Source organism: Coregonus lavaretus (genome assembly GCF_964263955.1).
Source record: "Coregonus lavaretus genome assembly, contig: HAP1_SCAFFOLD_513, whole genome shotgun sequence".
Taxonomy (NCBI): Eukaryota; Metazoa; Chordata; class Actinopteri; order Salmoniformes; family Salmonidae; genus Coregonus; species Coregonus lavaretus.
The window spans coordinates 324,128-349,262 of record NW_028162662.1 but is presented as its reverse complement, the minus strand read 5'-3'; the positions used below and the strand labels follow the sequence as shown (position 1 = coordinate 349,262).

General features: G+C 44.0%; 1 protein-coding gene across 1 annotated transcript in view; it reads left to right on the top strand.

Moving 5' to 3' along the window:
- The window catches only part of LOC311119042 (periostin-like), a gene marked incomplete at its 5' end in the record, with an annotated part of 51,164 nt that overhangs the window by 5,142 nt on the left and 20,887 nt on the right, over positions 1 to 25,135 (top strand). The window contains 3 exons of the mRNA XM_084193799.1: positions 8,141 to 8,277; positions 8,887 to 9,017; positions 9,479 to 9,609. Coding sequence (XP_084049925.1) covers positions 8,141 to 8,277; positions 8,887 to 9,017; positions 9,479 to 9,609 — 399 coding nt within the window. The remainder of the gene's footprint in view (positions 1 to 8,140; positions 8,278 to 8,886; positions 9,018 to 9,478; positions 9,610 to 25,135) is intronic.

Sequence of the window (25,135 nt, the reverse complement as noted above, 5' to 3'; positions counted from 1 at the left end):
TGGATTACCAGGAAGCGTACTCAGAGCATGCGCTGACCAGCTGGCAAGTGTCTTCACTGACATTTTCAACCTCTCTCTGTCCCAGTCTGTAATACCTACATGTTTCAAGCAAACCACCATAGTCCCTGTGCCTAAGATCGCCAACGTAACCTGTCTAAATGACTACCGCCCCATTGCATTCACATATGTAGCCATGAAGTGTTTTGAAAGGCTGGTCATGGCTCACATCAACACCATCATCCCAGAAACCCTGGATCCACTCCAATTTGCATACCGCCCCAACAGTTCCACAGATGACGCAATCTCTATTGCATTCCACACTGCCCTTTCCCACCTGGACAAAAGGAACACCTACATGAGAATGCTGTTCATTGAGTACTGCTCAGTGTGCAACAACATAGTGCCCTCCAAGCTCATCACTAAGCTATGGACCCTGGGACTGAACACCTCCCTCTGCAACTGGATCCTGGACTTCCTGACAGGCCGCCCCCAGGTGTTGAGGATAGGCAACATCACATCCGCCACGCTGACCCTCAACACAGGGGCCCCTCAGTCCCCTCCCTTACTCCCTGTTCACCCACACATTCATGGTCGCGTACGACTTCAACACCATCATTAAGTTTTCAGAAGACACGACAGAGGTAAGCCTGATCACAGACAACGATGAGACAGCCTATAGGGAGGAGGTCAGAGACCTGGCAGTGTGGTGCCAGGACAACAACCTCTCCCTCAATATGGGCAAGACAAAGGAGCTGAACGTGGACTACAGGAAATGGAGGGCCGAACACCCCCATTCACTTTGACGGGGCTGTAGTGGAGCGGGTCGAGAGTTTCAATTTCCTCGGTGTCCACATCACTAAGGACCTATCATGCTCCAAACAAACCAACACAGTCGTGTAGAGGGCACGACAACGCCTCTTCCCACTCAGGTGGCTGAAAAGATTTTACATGGGCCCTCAGATCCTCAAAAAGTTATACAGCTGCACCATTGAGAGCATCCTGACTGGTTGCATCACTGACTGGTTTGGCAACTGCACGTCCTCCGACCACAAGGCACTACAGAGGGTAATGCGTACGGCCCAGTACATCACTGGGGCCGAGCTTCCTGCCATCCAGGACCTCTATACCAGGCAATGTCAGAGGAAAGGCCAAAAAATTGTCAAAGATCCAGCCACCCAAGTAATGGACTGTTCTCTCTGCTACCGCATGGCAAGTGGTATCTTGTGACCAAGTGGTAAGTCTGTGATCAAAAGGCACCTGAACAGCTTCTACCCCCAAGCCATAAGACTTCTGAACAGTTCATCAAATGGCCGCCCAGACTATTTACATTAACACCCTTTATTATTAATTTCTTTATCTTAATTGTTTTGCACTGGCTCTATGTCTACTCAGTAGACTAGGGGTCTCCAACCTTCTCTAGCTACTTTTAAAAAATGAAGCATGTCGTGAGCTAAAAACAAACAAATTATAGCTTTCAAATCTGCCCATTCTACTCTTCTCCTCTCTCCTCAACTCTTCACCGGGTCCTTCGTGGACAGGAGAAAGTAGTGCACTATGTGTTCTGTCAATATACCTGGTCAAATAATGATTAATTAATTAACAACTCTATGGGGGGCCCTATATAAAAAATACATGTATCCAAAATTATGTTTGATATTTTCCCACATTATGTTTTCTCTGTTTTATTTTTACTGGTTTTAGATTTTTTGGGGGATTTTCACTCTCAGAGTTACAATAGTTCATAGAGAAACAACAAAATTGGATGTTCTGAGTCGAAGTCCATATAGTCACAGGAAAAAGCGGTTCTGAGGGTCCTGCAGCACTTCCTGAACAATCTGAATAAAAATACAATTTTAATAAAAATACAAACGTCTAATAAAAAAAAAAAATATTTTCATAAAAGTAGTGCACTGGTCTGAATTATATTATGTATTGTATTAATGTCTGTGGAATGCGGTAGGCCAGAGTCAAGCGCAGGACACAGAATGAAATGAAAATCTACTTTACTGAATAGTAAAGAAACAAGCAAAACCTCCAACACAGGGAGGAGCAAACAACTCACAGGTAGAATGTACAGTGGGGGAAAAAAGTATTTAGTCTCACCCCCAGTCAGCCACCCCAGTCAGCCACCAATTGTGCAAGTTTTTCCACTTAAAAAGATGAGAGAGGCCTGTAATTTTCATCATAGGTACACGTCAACTATGACAGACAAAATGAGGAAAAAAAATCCAGAAAATCACATTGTAGGATTTTTAATGAATTTATTTGCAAATGATGGTGGAAAATAAGTATTTGGTCACCTACAAACAAGCAAGAGTTCTGGCTCTCACAGACCTGTAACTTCTTCTTTAAGAGGCTCCTCTGTCCTCCACTCGTTACCTGTATTAATGGCACCTGTTTGAACTTGTTATCAGTATAAAAGACACCTGTCCACAACCTCAAACAGTCACACTCCAAACTCCACTATGGCCAAGACCAAAGAGCTGTCAAAGGACACCAGAAACAAAATTGTAGACCTGCACCAGGCTGGGAAGACTGAATCTGCAATAGGTAAGCAGCTTGGTTTGAAGAAATCAACTGTGGGAGCAATTATTAGGAAATGGAAGACATACAAGACCACTGATAATCTCCCTCGATCTGGGGCTCCACGCAAGATCTCACCCCGTGGGGTCAAAATGATCACAAGAACGGTGAGCAAAAATCCCAGAACCACACGGGGGGACCTAGTGAATGACCTGCAGAGAGCTGGGACAAAAGTAACAAAGCCTACCATCAGTAACACACTACGCCGCCAGGGCCTCAAATCCTGCAGTGCCAGACGTGTCCCCCTGCTAAAGCCAGTACATGTCCAGGCCCGTCTGAAGTTTGATAGAGTGCATTTGGATGATCCAGAAGAGGATTGGGAGAATGTCATATGGTCAGATGAAACCAAAATATAACTTTTTGGTAAAAACTCAACTCGTCCTGTTTGGAGGACAAAGAATGCTGAGTTGCATCCAAAGAACACCATACCTACTGTGAAGCATGGGGGTGGAAACATCATGATTTGGGGCTGTTATTCTGCAAAGGGCCAGGACGACTGATTCGTGTAAAGGAAAGAATGAATGGGGCCATGTATCGTGAGATTTTGAGTGAAAACCTCCTTTGGAAACATTACCGTGGTCCTCAGCTATGATGGGGATTCACATGCAGCTTTTAACCTTTTATTGCAGTGGGCTAAATCAGGGTCATATAGAGTGTTTCTTGGTAGTATTAAACATTAAACACCTCACACACATGGTTACGGGCTTAAAAAAAGAAGACACCTGTACCATGTCAGATATAGAGTTGAAATGTATTTCATTTGGAGTTTGTATTCATTATGGATCCCCATTAGTTCCTGCCAAGGCAGCAGCTACTCTTCCTGGGGTTTATTATGGATCCCCATTAGTTCCCGCCAAGGCAGCAGCTACTCTTCCTGGGGTTTATTATGGAGCCCCATTAGTTCCTGCCAAGGCAGCAGCTACTCTTCCTGGGGTTTATTATGGAGCCCCATTAGCTCCTGCCAAGGCAGCAGCTACTCCTCCTGGGGTCCAGCAACATTGAGGCAGTTATATACAATAAAAAATATTACATTTACATTACATTTAAGTCATTTAGCAGACGCTCTTATATTTTTAGAGTATATTTTTAATTTTCATTTGTTTGATATATATAACTATCTATATATATATATATTATTATTAAAAAAAAATGGGGGGGGGGGGGGGTGGGGGCAGAAGGTTTACTTTTATACTATTCCAGGTATTCCTTAAAGAGGTGGGGTTTCAAGTGTCTCCGGAAGGTGGTCAGTGACTCCGCTGTCCTGGCGTCGTGAGGGAGCTTGTTCCACCATTGGGGTGCCAGAGCAGCGAACAGTTTTGACTGGGCTGAGCGGGAACTGTGCTTCCTCAGAGGTAGGGGGACCAGCAGGCCAGAGGTGGAAGAACGCAATACCCTCGTTTGGGTGTAGGGACTGATCAGAGCTTGAAGGTAAGGAGGTGCCGTTCCCCACACAGCTCCGTAAGCAAGCACCATGGTCTTGTAGCAGATGCGAGCTTCAACTGGAAGCCAGTGGAGTGTACGGAGGAGTGGGGTGACGTGAAAGAACTTGGGAAGGTTGAACACCAGACGGGCTGCAGCGTTCTGGATGAGTTGTAGGGTTTAATGTCACAGGCAGGGAGCCCAGCCAACAGCGAGTTGCAGTAATCCAGACGGGAGATGACAAGTGCCTGGATTAGGACCTGTGCCGCTTCCTGTGTAAGGTAGGGTCGTACTCTGCAAATGTTGTAGAGCATGAACCTACAGGATAGGGTCACCGCTTTGATGTTAGCGGAGAACGACAGGGTGTTGTCCAGGGTCACGCCAAGGTTCTTTGCACTCTGGGAGGAGGACACAACGGAGTTGTCAACCGTGATGGCGAGATCATGGCAGTCTTTCCCCGGGAGGAAGAGCAGCTCCGTCTTGCCGAGGTTCAGCTTGAGGTGGTGATTCAACATCCACACTGATATGTCTGCCAGACATGCAGAGATACGATTCGCCACCTGGTTATCAGAAGGGGGAAAGGAGAAGATGAATTGTGTGTCTTCTGCGTAGCAATGATAGGAGAGACAATGTGAGGATGTGACAGAGCCAAGTGACTTGGTGTATAGAGAGAATAGGAGAGGGCCTAGAACTGAGCCCTGGGGGACACCAGTGGTGAGAGCACGTGGTGCGGAGACAGATTCCCGCCACGCCACCTGGTAGGAGCGACCTGTCAGGTAGGACGCATTCCATGAGTGAGCCGCGCCGGAGATGCCCAACTCGGAGAGGGTGGAGAGGAGGATCTGATGGTTCACAGTATCAAAGGCAGCAGATAGGTCTAGAAGGATGAGAGCAGAGGAGAGAGAGTTAGCTTTAGCAGTGCGTAGAGCCTCCGTGACACAGAGAAGAGCAGTCTCAGTTGAATGACCAGTCTTGAAACCTGACTGGTTTGGATCAAGAAGGTCATTCTGAGAGAGATAGCAGGAGAGTTGGCTATAGACGGCAAGCTCAAGAGTTTTGGAGAGAAAAGAAAGAAGGGATACTGGTCTGTAGTTGTTGACATCGAAGGGATCGAGTGTAGGTTTTTTGAGGTGGGGTGCAACTCTCGCTTTCTTGAAGATGGAAGGAACATAGCCAGCGGACAAGGATGAATTGATGAGCGAGGTGAGGTAAGGGAGAAGGTCTCCGGAAATGGTCTGGAGAAGAGAGGAGGGCGTAGGGTCAAGCGGGCAGGTTGTTGGGCGGCCGGCGGTCACAAGCCGTCAAATATTACATGACATTACATGACATATTACATGACATTACATTACATATTACATGACATTACATTACATATTACATGACATTACATTACATATTACATGACATTACATTTCATAAGACTTTTCACAACACATTAGGTGTGTTCCCTCAGGCCACTACTCCACTACCACATATCTACAATACAAAATCCATGTGTACGTGTGTGTAGAGTGAGTGTGTTAGCATCTGTATGTGTGTCTGTGTGTTTGGATCCCAATATTACTCTTTATATACATCACAGAAGACTGAAATATAACAAAGATGTTTGACATAGAAACACTGGACTTTCTGAGAGAATGATGAAATCATGAAAAACATGAATAATATTCCACCCATGAGGTCATTTGACTGCAGGAAAGGGCTACCTGGCCTTTAGGTCCTCTCTCTCTCTCTCTCTCTCTCTCTCAATTCAATTTCAATTTCAATTTCAATTTCAATTTAAGGGCTTTATTGGCATGGGAAACGTGTGTTAACATTGCCAAAGCAAGTGAAGTAGATAGTAAACAAAAGTGAAATAAACAATAAATATTAACAGTAAACATTACACTCAGAAGTTTCAAAAGAATAAAGACATTTCAAATGTCATATTATGTATATATACAGTGTTGTAACAATGTGCAAATAGTTAAAGTACAAATGGGAAAATAAATAAACATAAATATGGGTTGTATTTACAATGGTGTTTGTTCTTCACTGGTTGCCCTTTTCTTGTGGCAACAGGTCACAAATCTTGCAGCTGTGATGGCACACTGTGGTTTTTCACCTAGTAGATAAGGGAGTTTATCAAATTTGGGTTTGTTTTCGAATTCTTTGTGGATCGCTGTAATCTGAGGGAAATATGTGTCTCTAATATGGTCATACATTTGGCAGGAGGTTAGGAAGTGCAGCTCAGTTTCCACCTCATTTTGTGGGCAGTGTGCACATAGCCTGTCTTCTCTTGAGAGCCAGGTCTGCCTACGGCGGCCTTTCTCAATAGCAAGGCTATGCTCACTGAGTCTGTACATAGTCAAAGCTTTCCTTAAGTTTGGGTCAGTCACAGTGGTCAGGTATTCTGCCACTGTGTACTCTCTGTTTAGGGCCAAATAGCATTCTAGTTTGCTCTGTTTTTTTGTTTGTTCTTTCCAATGTGTCAAGTAATTCTCTTTTTGTTTTCTCATGATTTGGTTGGGTCTAATTGTGTTGTTGTTGTTGTTGTTGTTGTTGTTGTTGTTGTTGTTGTCCTGGGGCTGTGTGGGGTCTGTTTGTGTTTGTGAACAGAGGCCCAGGACGAGCTTACTTAGGGGACTCTTCTCCAAGTTCATCTCTCTGTAGGTGATGGCTTTGTTATGGAAGGTTTGGGAATCGCTTCCTTTTAAGTGGTTATAGAATTTAACGGCTCTTTTCTGGATTTTGATAATTAGCGGGTATTGGCCTAATTCTGCTCTGCATGCATTATTTGGTGTTTTACGTTGTACACGGAGGATGTTTTTGCAGAATTCTGCATGCAGAGTCTCAATTTGGTGTTTGTCCCATTTTGTGAATTCTTGGTTGGTGAGCGGACCCCAGACCTCAGAACCATAAAGGGCAATGGGTTCTATAACTGATTCAAGTATTTTTAGCCAGATCCTAATTGGTATGTCAAATTGTATGTTCCTTTTGATGGCATAGAAAGCCCTTCTTGCCTTGTCTCTCAGATCGTTCACAGCTTTGTGGAAGTTACCTGTGGCGCTGATGTTTAGGCCGAGGTATGTATAGTTTTTTGTGTGCTCTAGGACAACGGTGTCTAGATGGAATTTGTATTTGTGGTCCTGGCAACTGGACCTTTTTTGGAACACCATTATTTTTGTCTTACTGAGATTTACTGTCAGGGCCCAGGTCTGACAGTATCTGTGCAGAAGATCTAGGTGCTGCTGTAGGCCCTCCTTGGTTGGTGACAGAAGCACCAGATCATCAGCAAACAGAAGACATTTGACTTCAGATTCTAGTAGGGTGAGGCCGGGTGCTGCAGACTATTCTAGTGCCCTCGCCAATTCGTTGATATATATGTTGAAGAGGGTGGGGCTTAAACTGCATCCCTGTCTCACCCCACGGCCCTGTGGAAAGAAATGTGTGTGTTTTCTGCCAATTTTAACCGCACACTTGTTGTTTGTGTACATGGATTTTATAATGTCGTATGTTTTTCCCCCAACCCCACTTTCCATCAATTTGTATAGCAGACCCTCATGCCAAATTGAGTCAAAAGCTTTTTTGAAATCAACAAAGCATGAGAAGACTTTGCCTTTGTTTTGGTTTGTTTGTTTGTCAATTAGGGTGTGCAGGGTGAATACATGGTCTGTCGTACGGTAATTTGGTAAAAAGCCAATTTGACATTTGCTCAGTACATTGTTTTCACTGAGGAAATGAACTAGTCTGCTGTTAATGATAATGCAGAGGATTTTCCCAAGGTTGCTGTTGACGCATATCCCACGGTAGTTATTGGGATCAAATTTGTCTCCACTTTTGTGGATTGGGGTGATCAGTCCTTGGTTCCAAATATTGGGGAAGATGCCAGAGCTAAGGATGATGTTAAAGAGTTTAAGCATAGCTAATTGAAATTTGTGGTCTGTATATTTTATCAGACCACAAATCTCTCTCTCTCTCTCTCTCTATCTCTCTCTCTCTCTCTCTCTCTCTCTCTCTCTCTCTCTCTCTCTCTCTCTCTCTCTCTCTCTCTCTCTCTCTCTCTCTCTCTCTCTCTCTCTCTCTCTCTCTCTCTCTGGATGGATGGTTGGATGGAATTGATTGATTGATTGATTGATTGATGTATCTCTATCTTTAGGCTGTGTGTATAGAGAATGCCTGCATGGTGCGGGGCAGTAAAGAGGGCAGCAACGGAGCTCTTCACCTGATGAGGTCTCTCATCAAACCAGCTCAGACCACCATCTACGAGGTTCTCATTGCTGACGGACGCTTCAAGTAAGGACACCCAAACCAACATGTTAATTTGACACTATGGTCACATCTTGAGACTCAGACTATTGGTATCAATGAAAGATTTGTGTGAAACGTTGTTAGGTGTATAGCCAAGGATATCACATCATTTAGACGTCAATATTAGACGTTTGGCCAGGTGCCTTGAATGTAGAATAATGACCTATTTTGCACTCACCAAATGTTGTTGTTTTTTATTGTAAAAAATACTGTAACCATGTAGAATTAATGCGGTCAAAAATAGGTCAAAAATAGACTTTGTCAATAATACCTCAATTTCCGACGTGAAACCGTAAGATCTTGTTGGTATATCTTGATTCCTTCATGGTTATCTGCATGTTCCATCAAGACAAACATTTTCAAGACTTCTTATTGAAATAAATACTCACCGTTTCTCTCTGCGCTCTCAAGGATTGATTGGGTGATTAACTAAGTGATGATTGATTGGATTATTGATTTATTGACTGATTTGTTGATTGATTGATTGATTGATTGATTGATTTATTGATTGATTGGTTGATTGATTGGTTGGAATATTGATCGATTTTTGATTGGTTGGTTGAATGATTGTGTTCTCTATGTATCTGTCTGTAGCATCTTCCTGTCCCTGATGGAGAGCGCAGGTATGACAGAGCTGTTGAAACAGGACGGGTCCTACACCGTGTTCGCACCAACAGACCAAGCCTTCGACGGGCTCACAGAACAGGACGTTACCCTGCTCACCAGTTAGTACCCCATCTCTTTTTTCATTCTTCATCCACTTACAACATAGGACAGGAGCCAGCAATGTAGAGGATGCCTGCCGGGGAATTCAGTGCTTCCACCTGTTAAGTTCTTTGAGTTCAGTGCTTTCCTCCTGTCCAGTTATTTCAGTTCAGTGCTGTCACCTGTCCAGTTCTTTGAGTTCAGTGCTGTCACCTATCCAGTTCTTTGAGTTCAGTGCTGTCACCTGTCCAGTTCTTTGAGTTCAGTGCTGTCACCTGTCCAGTTCTTTGAGTTCAGTGTTTTTATACCTGTCCAGTTATTTGAGTTCAGTTTCTCCTCCTGTCCAGTTATTTGAGTTCAGCGCCTCCTCCTGTCCAGTTCTTTGAGTTCAGTTCATAAAATGAGTTGTAAGTAGTAGAGGGAGTCACTGTTGAGATACATATTTGTTTAACTCCTGTTTCTTGTGTGACATCATCACTAGGCGACGTGAACGCCCTGCGGAACATCCTCCTGTACCACTTCAGTAACGGAGTGTTCATCAACGGCGGACTGGAGGGAGGGGTCACCAACCTGCTCAAGACCATGCAAGGAAGGAACCTGCAAGTGCTGTCTGTACGTACACTAAACCATTCTCATTCTCTCTCTGTACGTACACTAAACCATTCTCATTCTCTCTCTGTACGTACACTAAACCATTCTCATTCTCTCTCTGTACGTACACTAAACCATTCTCATTCTCTCTCTGTACGTACACTAAACCATTCCCATTCTCTCTCTGTACATACACTAAACCATTCTCATTCTCTCTCTGTACGTACACTAAACCCTTCCCATTCTCTCTCTGTACGTACACTAAACCATTCTCATTCTCTCTCTGTACGTACACTAAACCATTCCCATTCTCTCTCTGTACGTACACTAAACCATTCTCATTCTCTCTCTGTACGTACACTAAACCATTCTCATTCTCTCTCTGTACGTACACTAAACCATTCTCATTCTCTCTCTGTACGTACACTAAACCATTCTCATTCTCTCTCTGTACGTACACTAAACCATTCCCATTCTCTCTCTGTACGTACACTAAACCATTCCCATTCTCTCTCTGTACGTACACTAAACCATTCTCATTCTCTCTCTGTACGTACACTAAACCATTCTCATTCTCTCTCTGTACGTACACTAAACCATTCTCATTCTCTCTCTGTACGTACACTAAACCATTCTCATTCTTTCTCTGTACGTACACTAAACCATTCTCATTCTCTCTCTGTTTTTTATACCGCTGCTGACATTTTCTAAACTTTTCTAAACCTTTCAGAACAAACAGTTCTGTTTTTCTGAATACAATCACAATGTCTGTGATTCTTTAATTCTCTGTCTTTATGTACAGCACACTATTACCCTCTGTCTAACCTCTCTCTAACCTCTCTCTAACCTCTCTCTAACCTCTGTCTAACCTCTGTCTAACCTCTCTCTAACCTCTCTCTAACCTCTCTCTAACCTCTGTCTAACCTCTGTCTAACCTCTGTCTAACCTCTGTCTAACCTCTGTCTAACCTCTCTCTAACCTCTGTCTAACCTCTGTCTAACCTCTCTCTAACCTCTCTCTAACCTCTCTCTAACCTCTGTCTAACCTCTCTCTAACCTCTCTCTAACCTCTCTCTAACCTCTCTCTAACCTCTCTCTAACCTCTGTTTAACATATGGGAGATTCTCATTTGGGAAAAAACATCGTCCTCTGTCCTCTCTCCTCTCTCCTCTGTCCTGTCTGCTCCGTGACCCGGAAGCCGATAAGTGGTTGAGTGATTCAGAAAAGTGTAAATTCGTTAGTAGGTGAATGTAAGAGTGTCCTCCCTTCCTCGATAGCCACCTTTCGTCGAGGATAGTCATGTATCCTACTTGAGTCCTTCACGGAACAGTTTTGATATCTGCCACACCCCCTTTGAATCAGTTGTGGTTTTGTCGGAGGAGACTAGCTACATATTTTATTTTTATTTTACACATTTATTTTGGGATTACACCCCTTGAAACGTAATTTGCCTGATGACGTGACATAGAGAGACAAAGGGGCTCTGATGCTTTCTCTTTTGAGATACGGTTGATATATTCAGCCACTGTTTCGCTCGCTCTGATGCTTTCTCTTTTGAGATACGGTTGATATATTCAGCCTCTGTTTCGCTCGCTCTGATGCTTTCTCTTTTGAGATACGGTTGATATATTCAGCCACTGTTTCGCTCGCTCTGATGCTTTCTCTTTTGAGATACGGTTGATATATTCAGCCACTGTTTCGCTCGCTCTGATGCTTTCTCTTTTGAGATACGGTTGATATATTCAGCCACTGTTTCGCTCGCTCTGATGCTTTCTCTTTTGAGATACGGTTGATATATTCAGCCACTGTTTCGCTCGCTCTGATGCTTTCTCTTTTGAGATACGGTTGATATATTCAGCCACTGTTTCGCTCGCTCTGATGCTTTCTCTTTTGAGATACGGTTGATATATTCAGCCACTGTTTCGCTCGCTCTGATGCTTTCTCTTTTGAGATACGGTTGATATATTCAGCCACTGTTTCGCTCGCTCTGATGCTTTCTCTTTTGAGATACGGTTGATATATTCAGCCACTGTTTCGCTCGCTCTGATGCTTTCTCTTTTGAGATACGGTTGATATATTCAGCCACTGTTTCGCTCGCTCTGATGCTTTCTCTTTTGAGATACGGTTGATATATTCAGCCACTGTTTCGCTCGCTCTGATGCTTTCTCTTTTGAGATACGGTTGATATATTCAGCCACTGTTTCGCTCGCTCTGATGCTTTCTCTTTTGAGATACGGTTGATATATTCAGCCTCTGTTTCGCTCGCTCTGATGCTTTCTCTTTTGAGATACGGTTGATATATTCAGCCTCTGTTTCGCTCGCTCTGATGCTTTCTCTTTTGAGATACGGTTGATATATTCAGCCACTGTTTCGCTCGCTCTGATGCTTTCTCTTTTGAGATACGGTTGATATATTCAGCCACTGTTTCGCTCGCTCTGATGCTTTCTCTTTTGAGATACGGTTGATATATTCAGCCTCTGTTTCGCTCGCTCTGATGCTTTCTCTTTTGAGATACGGTTGATATATTCAGCCTCTGTTTCGCTCGCTCTGATGCTTTCTCTTTTGAGATACGGTTGATATATTCAGCCTCTGTTTCGCTCGCTCTGATGCTTTCTCTTTTGAGATACGGTTGATATATTCAGCCTCTGTTTCGCTCGCTCTGATGCTTTCTCTTTTGAGATACGGTTGATATATTCAGCCTCTGTTTCGCTCGCTCTGATGCTTTCTCTTTTGAGATACGGTTGATATATTCAGCCACTGTTTCGCTCGCTCTGATGCTTTCTCTTTTGAGATACGGTTGATATATTCAGCCACTGTTTCGCTCGCTCTGATGCTTTCTCTTTTGAGATACGGTTGATATATTCAGCCTCTGTTTCGCTCGCTCTGATGCTTTCTCTTTTGAGATACGGTTGATATATTCAGCCTCTGTTTCGCTCGCTCTGATGCTTTCTCTTTTGAGATACGGTTGATATATTCAGCCTCTGTTTCGCTCGCTCTGATGCTTTCTCTTTTGAGATACGGTTGATATATTCAGCCTCTGTTTCGCTCGCTCTGATGCTTTCTCTTTTGAGATACGGTTGATATATTCAGCCACTGTTTCGCTCGCTCTGATGCTTTCTCTTTTGAGATACGGTTGATATATTCAGCCACTGTTTCGCTCGCTCTGATGCTTTCTCTTTTGAGATACGGTTGATATATTCAGCCTCTGTTTCGCTCGCTCTGATGCTTTCTCTTTTGAGATACGGTTGATATATTCAGCCTCTGTTTCGCTCGCTCTGATGCTTTCTCTTTTGAGATACGGTTGATATATTCAGCCTCTGTTTCGCTCGCTCTGATGCTTTCTCTTTTGAGATACGGTTGATATATTCAGCCTCTGTTTCGCTCGCTCTGATGCTTTCTCTTTTGAGATACGGTTGATATATTCAGCCTCTGTTTCGCTCGCTCTGATGCTTTCTCTTTTGAGATACGGTTGATATATTCAGCCACTGTTTCGCTCGCTCTGATGCTTTCTCTTTTGAGATACGGTTGATATATTCAGCCACTGTTTCGCTCGCTCTGATGCTTTCTCTTTTGAGATACGGTTGATATATTCAGCCTCTGTTTCGCTCGCTCTGATGCTTTCTCTTTTGAGATACGGTTGATATATTCAGCCTCTGTTTCGCTCGCTCTGATGCTTTCTCTTTTGAGATACGGTTGATATATTCAGCCTCTGTTTCGCTCGCTCTGATGCTTTCTCTTTTGAGATACGGTTGATATATTCAGCCACTGTTTCGCTCGCTCTGATGCTTTCTCTTTTGAGATACGGTTGATATATTCAGCCTCTGTTTCGCTCGCTCTGATGCTTTCTCTTTTGAGATACGGTTGATATATTCAGCCACTGTTTCGCTCGCTCTGATGCTTTCTCTTTTGAGATACGGTTGATATATTCAGCCACTGTTTCGCTCGCTCTGATGCTTTCTCTTTTGAGATACGGTTGATATATTCAGCCACTGTTTCGCTCGCTCTGATGCTTTCTCTTTTGAGATACGGTTGATATATTCAGCCTCTTATATATTATATATTATATATATATATACGGTTGATATATTCAGCCTCTTGCGAATTGAAGGAAAAGTATGAAACACAGAGAGAGAAAGATACATTATTATTATATATATATATATATTTTGTCAATATTTTGGGGTTAGCCTGGCTTCCCTTGGCATCCATGAATACACGCCACTTTATTTTTATTTTTATATATATATAATTATTTTTTATGGGGATGAGGTAGTTGGGTGGGCTAATTACAGATGGGCTGTGTACAGGTGCAGTGATCGGTATTGTGCTCTGACAACTGATGCTTAAAGTTAGTGAGGGAGATAAGAGTCTCCAGCTTCAGAGATTTTTGCAGTTTGTTCCAGTCATTGGCAGCAGAGAACTGGAAGGAATGGCGGCCAAAGGAGGTGTTGGCTTTGGGGATGACCAGTGAGATATACCTGCTGGAGCGCATACTACGGGTGGGTGTTGCTATGGTGACCAATGAGCTAAGATAAGGCGGGGATTTGCCAAGCAGAGATTTATAGATGACCTGGAGCCAGTGGGATTGGCGACAAATATGTAGTGAGGGCCAGCCAACGAGAGCGTACAGGTCACAATGGTGGGTAGTATATGGGGCTTTGGTGACAAAACGGATGGCACTGTGATAGACTACATCCAATTTGCTGAGTAGAGTGTTGGAGGCTATTTTGTAAATGACATCACCGAAGTCAAGGATCGGTAGGATAGTCAGTTTTACGAGGGCATGTTTGGCAGCGAGTGAAGGAGGCTTTGTTGCGAAATAGGAAGCCGATTCTAGATTTAACTTTGGATTGGAGATGCTTAATGTGAGTCTGGAAGGAGAGTTTACGGTCTAACCAGACACCTAGGTATTTGTAGTTGTCCACATATTCTAAGTCAGACCCGCCGAGAGTAGTGATTCTAGTCGGGCAGGCGGGTGCAAGCAGCGTTCGATTGAAGAGCATGCATTTAGTTTTACTAGCGTTTAAGAGCAGTTGGAGGCTACGGAAGGAGTGTTGTATGGCATTGAAGCTCGTTTGGAGGTTTGTTAACACAGTGTCCAATGAAGGGCCAGAGGTATACAAAATGGTGTCGTCTGCGTAGAGGTGGATCTGAGAGTTACTGGCAGAAAGAGCGACATCATTGATATACACAGAGAATAGAGTCGGCCCGAGAATTGAACCCTGTGGCACCCCCATAGAGACTGCCAGTGGTCCAGACAACAGGCCCTCCGATTTGACACATTGAACTCTATCTGAGAAGTAGTTGGTGAACCAGGCGAGGTAGTCATTTGAGAAACCAAGGCTATTTAGTCTGCCAATAAGAATGCAGAGATTGACAGATTCTAAAGCCGTGGCCAGGTCGATGAAGACGGCTGCACAGTTCTCTCTTTTACCGATCGTGGTTATAATATCGTTTAGGACCTTGAGCGTGGCTGAGGTGCACCCATGACCAGCTCGGAAACCAGATTGCATAGCGGAGAAGGTACGGTGGAATTCGAAATGGTCGGTGATCTGTTTGTTAACTTGGCTTTCAAATACTTTCGAAAGGCAGGGCAGGATAGATATAGGTCTGTAACAGTTTGGAGAGTGTCACCCCCGTTGAAGAGGGGGATGACTGCGGCAGCTTTCCAATCTCTGGGGATCTCAGACGATATGAAAGAGAGGTTGAACAGGCTAGTAACAGGGGTTGCTACAATTTCGGTGGCTAATTTTAGAAAGAAAGGGTCCAGATTGTCTAGCCCAGCTGATTTGTAGGGGTCCAGATTTTTTAGCTCTTTCAGAACATCAGCTATCTGAATTTGGGTGAAGGAGTAGCGGGGGGGGGGGGGGGGGGGGCATGGGCAAGTTGCAACGGAGGGTGCAAAGCTGGTGGCCAGGGTAGTGGTAGCCAGGTGGAAAGCATGGCCAGCCGTAGCAAAATGCTTATTGAAATTATCGTAGATTTATCGGTGGTGACAGTGTCTTGCACGCAGCAAGAGTGTGAAGCTCTCAACTGGTTTTGGCGTGGAGCAGCTCACAGAAGAATGACATCTGTAGCCGGTAGGGTAGGAAAGACGTTTCAACTTATGATATCTACCAGTAAATGCTAACTAAGGAAACAATGGGTTTGCAAACCATGTACTAAAAAAGTTGAGTCCTAAGTGTTGGCTATTTGTGATGCGCAATTGTCATCATGTGATGTTTGCATCAGGGAAGTAGACATGGATGGGCCTGGGTGGACAGAGGCCCACCCACTGGGGAGCCAGGCCCTGACAGGCCCACCCACTGGGGAGCCAGGCCCTGACAGAGCCACCCACTGGGGAGCCAGGCCCTGACAGGCCAACCAATGGGGAGCCAGGCCCTGACAGGCCAACCAATGTGGAGCCAGGCCCTGACAGGCCCACCCACTGGGGAGCCAGGCCCTGACAGGCCCAACCAATGGGGAGCCAGGCCCTGACAGGCCCACCCACTGGGGAGCCAGGCCCTGACAGGCCCACCGACTGGGGAGCCAGGCCCTGACAGGCCAACCAATGGGGAGCCAGGCCCTGACAGGCCCACCCACTGGGGAGCCGGGCCCTGACAGACCCACCCACTGGGGAGCCAGGCCCTGACAGGCCCAACCAATGGGGAGCCAGGCCCTGACAGGCCCACCCACTGGGGAGCCAGGCCCTGACAGGCCCACCCACTGGGGAGCCAGGCCCTGACAGGCCCAACCAATGGGGAGCCAGGCCCTGACAGGCCCACCCACTGGGGAGCCGGGCCCTGACAGACCCACCCACTGGGGAGCCAGGCCCTGACAGACCCACCCAATCAGATTGATAAGGTTTAAGCATTGTTGTGGACTTAGACCATCAAATGTTTGTATTTATTCTATTTAAAAATGTTTGAGAGTGAAAATCAGACAAATCTATAGGAAAACAAATTAAAAAGCATAATAAAAAACATTCACACAGGGTGCCTTTCCTTCGCTGGGCGGGCCGTTTGGGAACTAGTTGATAACATTTGAGTATACCCACTTCTCCAGGCACCACTACACCACTGGATAGGGCCAATGGAAAGACAGCAGCCACACAGCATGATGTTAAAGGATAAGCAGTCACACACAGCATTATGTTAAAGGATAAGCAGTCACACAGCATGATGTTAAAGGATAAGCAGTCACACAGCATGATGTTAAAGGATAAGCAGTCACACAGCATGATGTTAAAGGATAAGCAGTCACACAGCATGATGTTAAAGGATAAGCAGTCACACAGCATGATGTTAAAGGATAAACAGTCACACAGCATGATGTTAAAGGATAAGCAGTCACACAGCATGATGTTAAAGGATAAGCAGTCACACAGCATGATGTTAAAGGATAAGCAGTCACACAGCATGACGTTAAAGGATAAGCAGTCACACAGCATGATGTTAAAGGATAAGCAGTCACACAGCATGATGTTAAAGGATAAGCAGTCACACAGCATGATGTTAAAGGATAAGCAGTCACACAGCATGATGTTAAAGGATAAGCAGTCACACAGCATGATGTTAAAGGATAAACAGTCACACAGCATGATGTTAAAGGATAAGCAGTCACACAGCATGATGTTAAAGGATAAGCAGTCACACAGCATGATGTTAAAGGATAAGCAGTCACACAGCATGACGTTAAAGGATAAGCAGTCACACAGCATGACGTTAAAGGATAAGCAGTCACACAGCATGATGTTAAAGGATAAGCAGTCACACAGCATGATGTTAAAGGATAAGCAGTCACACAGCATGATGTTAAAGGATAAGCAGTCACACAGCATGATGTTAAAGGATAAGCAGTCACACAGCATGATGTTAAAGGATAAGCAGTCACACAGCATGATGTTAAAGGATAAGCAGTCACACAGCATGATGTTAAAGGATAAGCAGTCACACAGCATGATGTTAAAGGATAAGCAGTCACACAGCATGATGTTAAAGGATAAGCAGTCACACAGCATGATGTTAAAGGATAAGCAGTCACACAGCATGATGTTAAAGGATAAACAGTCACACAGCATGATGTTAAAGGATAAACAGTCACACAGCATGATGTTAAAGGATAAGCAGTCACACAGCATGATGTTAAAGGATAAGCAGTCACACAGCATGATGTTAAAGGATAAGCAGTCACACAGCATGACGTTAAAGGATAAGCAGTCACACAGCATGACGTTAAAGGATAAGCAGTCACACAGCATGATGTTAAAGGATAAGCAGTCACACAGCATGATGTTAAAGGATAAGCAGTCACACAGCATGATGTTAAAGGATAAGCAGTCACACAGCATGCTGTTAAAGGATAAGCAGTCACACAGCATGATGTTAAAGGATAAGCAGTCACACAGCATGATGTTAAAGGATAAGCAGTCACACAGCATGATGTTAAAGGATAAGCAGTCACACAGCATGATGTTAAAGGATAAGCAGTCACACAGCATGATGTTAAAGGATAAGCAGTCACACAGCATGATGTTAAAGGATAAGCAGTCACACAGCATGATGTTAAAGGATAAGCAGTCACACAGCATGATGTTAAAGGATAAGCAGTCACACAGCATGATGTTAAAGGATAAGCAGTCACACAGCATGATGTTAAAGGATAAGCAGTCACACAGCATGATGTTAAAGGATAAGCAGTCACACAGCATGATGTTAAAGGATAAGCAGTCACACAGCATGATGTTAAAGGATAAACAGTCACACAGCATGATGTTAAAGGATAAACAGTCACACAGCATGATGTTAAAGGATAAGCAGTCACACAGCATGATGTTAAAGGATAAGCAGTCACACAGCATGATGTTAAAGGATAAGCAGTCACACAGCATGACGTTAAAGGATAAGCAGTCACACAGCATGACGTTAAAGGATAAGCAGTCACACAGCATGATGTTAAAGGATAAGCAGTCACACAGCATGATGTTAAAGGATAAGCAGTCACACAGCATGATGTTAAAGGATAAGCAGTCACACAGCATGCTGTTATAGGATAAGCAGTCACACAGCATGATGTTAAAGGATAAGCAGTCACACAGCATGATGTTAAAGGATAAGCAGTCACACAGCATGATGTTAAAGGATAAGCAGTCACACAGCATGATGTTAAAGGATAAGCAGTCCATAAACTCAGACATAATAAGCCAGTAGGTCCCAATCATAAGAATACAAAAACACGACCATTAAACATTTCCCAATCGAAATGTACAACTATTACTTCCCATTGCAAAAAACATTTCACGTTTAGCACACAAAGTAACCGGTGACCTAAAGTTTAAAGTGGAACTGACAGCGTTTTAACTACTTTGCAGATATGAAACAAACAGACAATCATAATATCAGTCAATAATATATAATTCCCAGTTTATGACTCATTGTTCCATGACGTACACTAAGGCATCGTTGGCAGAATAGTTGGATGCAGTTCAATGCATGATTAATATAATTCACCAATACATTTCTTGGTAGTCCAAAATGTTTTGCTATCAGGTTGTAAATCACAGCTGGCCTGGTACATTGTCTGTTTCAGTTTCAATAACTCAATACTATTGACATTCCAACTAAGGTTGGGAATGTCAATACAATCAAACATACAAGGGCAATTGTCACAAGTCAGTCATAATGTGGCTAATAAGCTAGCGTATCTATCTATCTAGCAAGCTAAAAACACAGAGCATAACGTTAGCTAGATAGCTAGCTAGCTAGCTGCTAGGAGGATGTCATGCCTTTGGAGGAGTGGTTGAGTGACTGACTTTTTCCCCTCATATTGTTTTTCGTTGGCTATACTAAGCTAGAGATGAAGGTGACATTTGGTTAACTAGCAAGAACTGTTATCCAGTTAGCATATCTCTTGCATTTGCAAATTCACTCTGGCTATTTACTCAGATTCAGAGCACTCTCGTCTGAGTGTGCCAGAGCACAGAATAACTGATGAATTTACGAACGCGCAACACCTGCTGAATATGACCGGTGTCAGTAAGCGTAGGCAAAAAAAGTAATAGTTAGTCAAGAATGCTCCAGATAACATGCAAACAGCCTAACCAGCTCTGCTACGGCGAGTAAAATGGTCAGGGTGAGGTGTTCTCTCATTTGTCTCTGGAAGTAGCTAGCTAGCAAGCTAGCCAACTTTAGCCTGTTAGCTTGGGTGCTTGGTTGGGACCAGCATGCATCAGTGGCAGGCAAGCTGCAGAAGGACGAGGAGGCTACAATTCCCCATTGTTTATCAGTGTAATTTTGACGGCCAACTAGCTGAAAAAGTTCCTTTGTTGGATTTTAGCTCTTCTTGCTCTGGCTAGCATTAGTTGTATATCTTGTTGTTGTTGATGTGCATAACTGAGGGAGAGAGAGACTACCTTTTTATGGTTGTTTGATCAAGAGGACTGTAAAGTTCCCAAATGTAAGAGGACTCCCGTGGTATTTACATATTTGCAGAAATCCATTCAGGTGTATTTTCTGGCTTTTGGCGAAAGCGTTCTAAGGATCTAAAGTCATGCTGTTGCTACTGCCTGTAAACACACAGTCCAGTTCAATGTGAATGATGGCAGGCCCGTGTGGCAAATTGCTTGTTTGTATAAAGGCCTACTGTAGATCTGATTGGCTACAGCGCACCGGTCTGTGTAGACTCCGGTCCTGGACAAGACAGATGTTTTTATTCAGTTTTATTTATGAAAACGTGAAAATGACCATATCTAAGTGGTCGCTTGTCAGAAAATGAAGAAAAAAAAGGTGTAATATTCTTCCTGGGGGTGTATATGAACAGATTTTAATAAGATGCCATGTTGCTAAAATGCTGTCAGTTCCACTTTAAATGCAACAATGTTTCACACAAGTTATTTTCAAAGAGATGGCTAACAACAGCAAGCGCGCTGCAATAAGAAAACACAGTTCCACTCACCAGATGATGATCATTTGAAACTTAACTTGTTGTTGAAAGTTATTCTTGAAAAGGGAGAAGCTAACAAATTAGCAACAACATCCTCTTTGATAACACCTGCTGCAGCCGCTGCAAACTAGCCTACAACAAAAGCTAGCTAGCTAGCTAGACCGTGGGAAAACTACTGCTCGCTATTGCGCCGTGACCTGTCGGTCCCACCCATTAAGTCAAAATGTGATTGGTTGATTCCACTGTCACTCCAAAATTTAGTTCTAATACAGTTGAATGACAGATGCCTTTATCTAGCTTCTGATGGCCTAGCCAATGGCTGACTAAGCTAGCTAGATTTATCTCCCCAGAGATGAGGAAAGAAAAATCCTGATTGGATTTTTTTTTTTCTCATCAGTGTTAACCCTTTCCTTTCCAACAAAAACGGACGAGATTAAATCAGAACATCATTGAAAATAATAATAGAATTGTCATTCTTAATATATTATTATATAATTATTATATAAATCCTTAGCTCTATTCTGAAGGCGTAAAGGCCCATTGTTCCCCACTGTGTTTGGGTTAGTAATAATTTGTAGAGTGGCTCTATTTTCCCTCAGCATGCATTTTCTCACTATTTTGAATGTCTAAAAAATGTATATGTTGTTCTGAAATATGAACACAGAAATACTGGACATTTTGAACTCTTGTTATGGAGGTGATTTGACAAAATTACAAACATGGTCTTCAATTGGACTCGCATATTTCTGGTCTTGGTCTTGACTCGGTCTCAGACCTCTTGTCCCCGTCTCGCCCCCCTCCCCTCCGGTCTTGGTCTTGACTCGGACTCGATTTGCTCCTGTTTTGGTCTTGAATTGGTCTCGAACACAACACTGTTCTGAGGTAGTCCCAGAGGTTCCCAGAGGTTCCCAGAGGCAGACGGAAACTTAGTAGGGAGCATTTCCTCTCATTACCTTCTGCAATTACGTCATTATTTTTAATTTTTTAATTTTTTAATAACGTCTATTTGCACATAATCTCTTGCACATCTAGCATTCCAGTGTTAATACTATTGTAATTATTCTGCACTATAGCCTATTTATTGCCTTACCTCCATAACTTGCTACATTTGCACACACTGTATATATATTTTCTGTTGTATTTTTGACTTTATGTTTTTTACCCCATATGTAACTCTGTGTTGTTTTTATTGCACTGCTTTGCTTTATCTTGGCCAGGTCGCAGTTGTAAATGAGAACCTGTTCTCAACTGGCTTACCTGGTTAAATAAAGGTGAAAAAAAAATGTATCCTGGGGAAACACCCTCCACTACCACAAGACCAGGGTTACAGTGACAAGACTTACATGAACTCTTACATTTAAGTCATTTAGCAGACGCTCTTATCCAGAGCAACTTACAGTTAAGTGAGTGCATACATTTTCAAACGCCATGCTCTACCAACTGAGCTACATCCCTGCCGGCCATTCCCTCCCCTACCCTGGACGACGTTGGCTAATTGTGCGCCGCCCCCATGGGGTCTCCCGGTCGCGGCCGGCTACGACAGAGTCTGGATTCGAACCAGGATCTCTAGTGGCACAGCTAGCACTGCGATGCAGTGCCTTACACCACTGCGCCACTTGGGAGACTCTTACAGTGCATTCAGAAGGTATTCAGACCCCTTGACTTTTTCCACATTTTGTTACATTACAGCCATTTTCTAAAATGGATTAAATTGTTTTCCCCCCCTCATCAATCTACACACAATACCCCATAATGACAAAGCAAAAACAGGTTTTTAGATTTGTTCTCAAATTTATAAAAAATTATAAACTTAAATATCACATTTACATAAGTATTCACATCCTTTACTCAGTACTTTCAATCAATTTAATTTACCACAGGTGGACTCCAATCAAGTTGTAGATCATCTCAAGGATGATATATTATCAATGGAAACAGGATGCACCTGAGCTCAATTTCGAGTCTCATAACAAAGGGTTTGAATTCTTATGTAAATAAGGTATATATATTTTTTTTTTATATATATTTACATTTGCAAACATTTCTAAAAGCCTGTTTTTGCTTTGTCATTATGGGTGTATTGTGTGTAGATTTAATCAATTTTGGAATAAGGCTGTAACGTAACAAAATGTGGAAAAAGGGACGGGGTCTGAATACTTTCCGAATGCACTGTACATATATGGTGAATGACTTAGGCTAGGAGTTTTTCAGTGTCATAGAGCTAGTTAGCATAAGATGTTAGGTCAAATGGTCAGGACTCTCCACCTCTCTCCACCTCTCTCCTCCTCTCTCCACCTCTCTCCACCTCTCTCCACCTCTCTCCCCCTCTCTCCACCTCTCTCCACCTCTCTCCACCTCTCTCCACCTCTCTCCACCTCTCTCCACCTCTCTCTCTCACCTCTCTCCACCTCTCTCCCCCTCTCTCCACCTCTCTCCCCCTCTCTCCACCTCTCTCCACCTCTCTCCCCCTCTCTCCACCTCTCTCTCCACCTCTCTCCTCCTCTCTCCCCCTCTCTCCACCTCTCTCCACCTCTCTCCACCTCTCTCCACCTCTCTCTTTCTCTCTCCACCTCTCTCCACCTCTCTCCACCTCTCTCTTTCTCTCTCCACCTCTCTCCACCTCTCTCCACCTCTCTCCACCTCTCTCCACCTCTCTCTTTCTCTCTCCACCTCTCTCCACCTCTCTCCACCTCTCTCTTTCTCTCTCCACCTCTCTCCACCTCTCTCCACCTCTCTCTTTCTCTCTCCACCTCTCTCCACCTCTCTCCACCTCTCTCCACCTCTCTCTTTCTCTCTCCACCTCTCTCCACCTCTCTCCACCTCTCTCTTTCTCTCTCTTTCTCTCTTTATCTCCCCTTAGTATTTCTCACCACCCCCCATTTTCCCTTCCTTTTTTATCAACAACACAGATAGCCCTTTTCCTGTCTCTATCAGTCTGGACAATCTCAGACAAGCCTTCCTTTATCCGTGGAGGAAGTTCAGAAACTCAGAAACAGGGCATTATCTAATAACCTTGTCCAGAGGGAGGGAGGGGATGAGAAAATGGAGGAGGGGGTTATGGTTGAGGATAGCTAAGTAAGATGGAAAAGGGTGAGGGAGGAGGGAGGAGCTGGGAAGTGGGTGGAGTCGAGAGGGAGTGAGAGCTGAGATGGCGAATGAGGAGAGGGAGCAGCTTGGAAGTGGGTGGAGTCGAGGGGGAGTGAGAGCTGAGATGGCGAGTGAGGAGAGGGGACTATAGAGAAGGGTGAGGAAGAGTTGAGGAGAGGAAGAAGGGTGAGAGAGGGTGAGAGAGGAGAGAAGAGAGGGTGAGAGAGGAGAGAAGAGAGGGTGAGAGAGGAGAGAAGAGAGGGCTAGAGAAGAGAGAGGAGAGGGCTAGAGAAGAGAGGGTGAGAGAGGTTAGGAAAAGTGGGAAAGAGGGCTAGGGAGAGGGAGAGGGGTGGAGAGAGGAGATGACATGTAGTCGTCAGAAAAACAGATTGAATTAGTTTTGGCTGAACGCCACAGATACAGGCTCTGAAGGAACAGATAAGGAATAGCTGTAATCGGAGGGGATTATAGGCTGTTGTCTAAATGGGGACGTGCAGAGAGACGGGGGTTAAGAATGACCTTACGGACACTGAGGTGAAAATGTGTGTGTGTGCTTCCTGTTTGTTCACGTGCATGTGTGTCTTCATGGGTAGCGCGTGTTAACGGAGTTTAGAGAAAGTGGCTCAAATTATGGGTTAGAGAGAGGGGGACCCAGAATAGGAGAGAAACTGTTCTGTCGCTAACTGGACATGTCCGTCCCCAGAGACACTCAGAGGCGGTTAAATTACAGGAAATTAGTTTCCCTGGCGACATGGAATGTTCCAGTTCCAGAACCAGAACCTCCAACAATGGGAGGGACATCTGGAATGGCCATCTGGGAGGGCCATCTGGGAGGGGCATCTGGAATGGCCATCTGGGAGGGACATCTGGGAGGGACATCTGGAATGGCCATCTGGGAGGGACATCTGGGTGGGACATCTGGGAGGGACATCTGGAATGGCCATCTGGGAGGGACATCTGGAATGGCCATCTGGGAGGGACATCTGGAATGAACATCTGGGAGGGACATCTGGAATGGCCATCTGGGAGGGACATCTGGAATGGCCATCTGTGTATGTCCCCACCTTTCACCTTTTCAAGTTTCACCCCTCCATGTTTTCACTTTTCACCTTTTCAAATGTCAACTCTTAGGAGAAAGTTAATTCAGATGTTTCTTTAACACGCACGCATTCACACACACACGCAAGCACACACACACACACACACACACACACACACACACACACACATATACACGTTTCAAGATTAACCTATCTGGAGAGCGTACATTTACGTTTTTAGTAAGGGAATCATTATGACCTGATGTCCTTAGTAAGATAATCATTATGACCTGATGTTCTTAGTAAGGGAATCATTATGACCTGATGTTCTTAGTAAGGGAATCATTATGACCATGATGTTCTTAGTAAGGGAATCATTATGACCTGATGTTCTTAGTAAGGGAATCATTATGACCATGATGTTCTTAGTAAGGGAATCATTATGACCATGATGTTCTTTGTAAGGGAATCATTATGACCTGATGTTCTTAGTAAGGGAAT